Genomic DNA, 3423 nt, shown 5'->3' with positions numbered 1-3423 from the left:
TTTTTTTTTTTTTTTTTTTTTTTTTTTCTTGCTTTCTTTTGGTATTGATTATATATTTTTATAATTCTATACCAGAATTGTTCAGAAGATATGAAAGAAACACTCTATACTCAAATAGAGTATCTAGTAAACTTTTCTTTAAAATGTCCAATTAAAATAGCTGCTCGTTTCAGGGACGTTCTTAGTATATTTCATACAAATAAAGGGTACATATTTCATCTTAAAAGAAACAAATATTTACATGTCTTAATAAGTAAATTTCATAAGATCATCACATATATATATAAATATATATATTTTTATTTATTTATACATATATTTTATTCTTATATTTTTTTTTTTTTTTTTTCTTAAGAGATAAGGATATTAATAGGTTGATATTTAAAATATACGACCCAGTGATATGGAGAAGTTTAATGGTAAATAGAAATATATATATAGACATAGTTACATTAGAAAGGGCATAATAATTTATGCAAAAGAGGTTATCCAAGTATAATAGTAATTATAGTACTATTTTAATTATATAGGGACATGTAAATATATATATATATATATATATATATATTAATAATAAGCATTATTATAAATTAAAAGAATGTTTTTGACAAATGCATACATAATTTAAATACATTTATTTTACCTTTCATTTTATTCAAATGATTAATAAAATATCAAGTGCCCCAATTGGAAAATTAGATTTAACGCGACCTGCATCTTTCAACTAATATATCCTGTTGTTGTAAGGAAATATTTACATATTAATAAAGAGAGTAAATTACAATTATATATATATATATATATGTATATATGTATATTTGTTTATTTATGTGTATTTCGTGTAGGACCCTGGAATAAAAGATATTAATTATTTGGAAGAAATGGAAAAGTTAAAATATGAACGAAAAAAGAAATAATTGAAAAAAAATAAAAAATAAAAAGTACAACACTTTATAACATATATATATATATATATATTATATAGAGCTTATAACGCACTGTTGGATTTATCTGAAGACAAAAATACTTATGTGCTCCAAGCAACAGCCAAATGTATTTGTTATGTAAAAATAAAATAAGATAAATAAAATATATAGAGAGAAATATAAAGATATACAGATAATATATATATATATATATATATATATTTTTATAATGATAAAATTATGATCCCTTTTTATACATAATTTTTTGTTTATGAAAGATTTTAAGTGAACTGTGGGAAATAATCAACCATGATAAAAGAATGAAACTCATAGATATTTTGATAAATAAATTTTTAAAAGAGAAATACAATGAATGTGTACGTGTTGAAGTAGTATTAGGTTTTTGTGAAATGTCAAAAAATCCTATGATTCGTAAAATAATTCTAAAAATATTTGACAGAATAAAATATCTTATAAATGATAACTCTTTACGTGTCCGTAAAAATTTTATTATGCTTATATTAAATTTACAAGATTATTTGAATGATACATTTTCATATGATATCGATTTTAATGAATTAATAAAAAAATTAACAAAAGATTTTATTACATTTAATGTTCAATCGTGTATAAAAAAAATGTCTTATATGAAATATGAATATCATGATAAATTAAAAAATAAGGAAATGTATGAATATTTAAAATTATCTACAAATTTAATAAGTTATTCTATATGGAAATGCGATATAAAAGAACAAGCAATGAAATGTATTAATTTATTAAATGAATATCCTGTTCTTATGATATGCATAAGTAAATTTTCAACAAATGTAAATTTAATTGATAGGTATAAATTATCATCAGTACTTTTTGAAATTACCAATTCTAAATTAAAAGAAGAAAATAACTTCATTATGTTAAATAAAACTAACCAAGATATACAAGATAAACAAGATAAACATGATAAACAAGATAAACATGATAAACAAGATAAACAAGATAAACATGATAAACAAAATAAACAAGATAAATATTTAATGATGGATAAAAATTATAATAAAAATGTCTATATAAATAATAACATTAACATAATTTTAGAATCCGATTCAAATCTTAAAAAGAGATATATTAGATATTCCACTTTACTAATATGCATAGCAAATTTTTTAAAACCAAGAAATGAAGAAGAAATAGAATTATGCTACTCTGAAGAAATTGAAGAATTTCTTAAAATGAAATTCAAAGAATTATATTTTGTTGAAAGTATCAATACTATTATGCAACCATTCTATTTTAAAGTTTTAAAGAATATCTATTTAGATTATGATAATTATTATATGAATATACATAAATATAGTACAAATCAATTGAATAATTTATATACTATGAAAAATTTATATTTATGTAAAACTATTATTATTCCTTTATTTTTTAAATGGAAATTATTAAATATATATATAATTGAACATTTAAAATTTTTAAACATATCTATGGAATGTATTATTTATAACATAAATAAATGTATATCAAATGTTCATAGCCAATATTATCATCTAAATATTGATAAACACACATTTCAAGTTATTCAACAAAATGTTATAGAATTAATAAATATACACAAAGGTTATAATAATAATACAAATAACTTGTTATCATATGTAAAAAACAATAATATATCAGAACATAAAAATAATATAATTATAAAACAAAATAACAATAATAATAAAAATAATGTAAATACACAAAATAGACATATACATATGTCCAATATAATGCTTGATTATAATGAACTAAAAGATGCAAGTATAAATAAACAAAAAGAATTGAATTGCTTAATTTTTTTGTCTCTTGTCGTTAAAAAAAAAAAATATCATAATATATTATTTAAACCTTTTCCTTATGTTATATATAATATTATTCATAAATTTAATAATTTCCTTCTTCATATTTTTCATAATATTTCATTACATAACTTTGAATTACCATCATATTTTCTTTCAGCCTATTATAAAGGAGGGAATAAAAAAAAGGATTCGGAAAATTTAATTCTACTAATATTATATAATAAAAAAGAAATAAAATTATACATACATATCTATGTATCTTTTTTTTTCCTTTTTCATTCATATTGTACACATAATAATATTTTATATGAGTGGAATGATTTAATACAAAATACTTCAAAATGTATTGAACATATTAGTAATATTAAATTTAAGAATGAAATACAATTAAAATTATATAATGTAACATCACGGGAACATATACATAATAAAGATGAGCAACACAACAAAATAAAATGGGCAAATTACACAAGCTCTATTATATATTTAATCACGTAAAAGAAATGAAACAAAATGTATTTAAATGGATATATAGAACGGAGCACATAAATATATACATATATATATATATATATATATATATATATATATATATATATATATACATATATGTGTATGTATTCATTTATTTATTATTTTTTCCTTGCAGGTAC

The 3423-nt window shown here is 19.0% G+C and overlaps 1 protein-coding gene across 1 annotated transcript in view; it reads left to right on the top strand.

The window, feature by feature from the left end:
- Positions 1-3423, top strand: part of PRSY57_1447500 (hypothetical protein) — a gene marked incomplete at both ends in the record, with an annotated part of 5303 nt that extends 1880 nt beyond the window's left edge. Inside the window, 7 exons of the mRNA XM_020115340.1 lie at positions 76-206; positions 356-419; positions 680-742; positions 846-889; positions 986-1064; positions 1205-3264; positions 3420-3423. Coding sequence (XP_019969997.1) covers positions 76-206; positions 356-419; positions 680-742; positions 846-889; positions 986-1064; positions 1205-3264; positions 3420-3423 — 2445 coding nt within the window. The remainder of the gene's footprint in view (positions 1-75; positions 207-355; positions 420-679; positions 743-845; positions 890-985; positions 1065-1204; positions 3265-3419) is intronic.

The sequence above is a fragment of the Plasmodium reichenowi genome, chromosome 14 (assembly GCF_001601855.1).
Source record: "Plasmodium reichenowi strain SY57 chromosome 14, whole genome shotgun sequence".
Classification (NCBI taxonomy): Eukaryota; Apicomplexa; class Aconoidasida; order Haemosporida; family Plasmodiidae; genus Plasmodium; species Plasmodium reichenowi.
Note: the sequence above shows the minus strand (reverse complement) of the source record. Positions and strands in the feature narration are given on the sequence as shown.